Source organism: Fulmarus glacialis, unplaced genomic scaffold, assembly GCF_000690835.1.
Source record: "Fulmarus glacialis isolate BGI_N327 unplaced genomic scaffold, ASM69083v1 scaffold25593, whole genome shotgun sequence".
Classification (NCBI taxonomy): Eukaryota; Metazoa; Chordata; class Aves; order Procellariiformes; family Procellariidae; genus Fulmarus; species Fulmarus glacialis.
This window is the reverse complement of record NW_009202693.1, coordinates 1,157-1,485: the sequence shown is the minus strand read 5'-3', so window position 1 is coordinate 1,485 and position 329 is coordinate 1,157. Positions and strand designations below refer to the sequence as shown.

At 67.5% G+C, this 329-nt stretch overlaps 1 protein-coding gene across 1 annotated transcript in view; it reads right to left on the bottom strand.

Annotated features, from left to right (window-relative positions):
* Nucleotides 1-34: 34 nt before the first annotated feature.
* The window catches only part of ST6GALNAC4 (ST6 (alpha-N-acetyl-neuraminyl-2,3-beta-galactosyl-1,3)-N-acetylgalactosaminide alpha-2,6-sialyltransferase 4), a gene marked incomplete at its 5' end in the record, with an annotated part of 1,081 nt that continues 786 nt past the window's right edge, over nucleotides 35-329 (bottom strand). The window contains one exon of the mRNA XM_009574390.1: nucleotides 35-246. Within this exon, the coding sequence (XP_009572685.1) occupies nucleotides 57-246 (190 nt within the window). The remainder of the gene's footprint in view (nucleotides 247-329) is intronic.

Here is a 329-nt window from a genome sequence, read left to right as displayed (position 1 = left end):
GGCTGAGAGCTGCCCTGCTGCTGGGGTCCCCGCCGCCTCACGCCACGGCTGGCACCCTACCCGCCTGCCCAGGACGGGTGGGTGAAGATGATGTTCCTCCTCTTGGCCCAGCGGGAGAAGATGGCTTTCTCAGTGATGAAGCGGTGCCCGGCGCGGCGGGCTTGCTCGTGCACCAGGTACATCCTGCACTCATCCAGCCGGCCCTTCTCGAAGTAGTGGTAGGGCACGCTCGAGTGGTTCTTCTCCCTGGTGGGAGGGGACGGGGTGGGCGTGGGACTTGGGGGGCCACCGGAACCACCCGGGACACCACCTCTGCACCACCACACCTG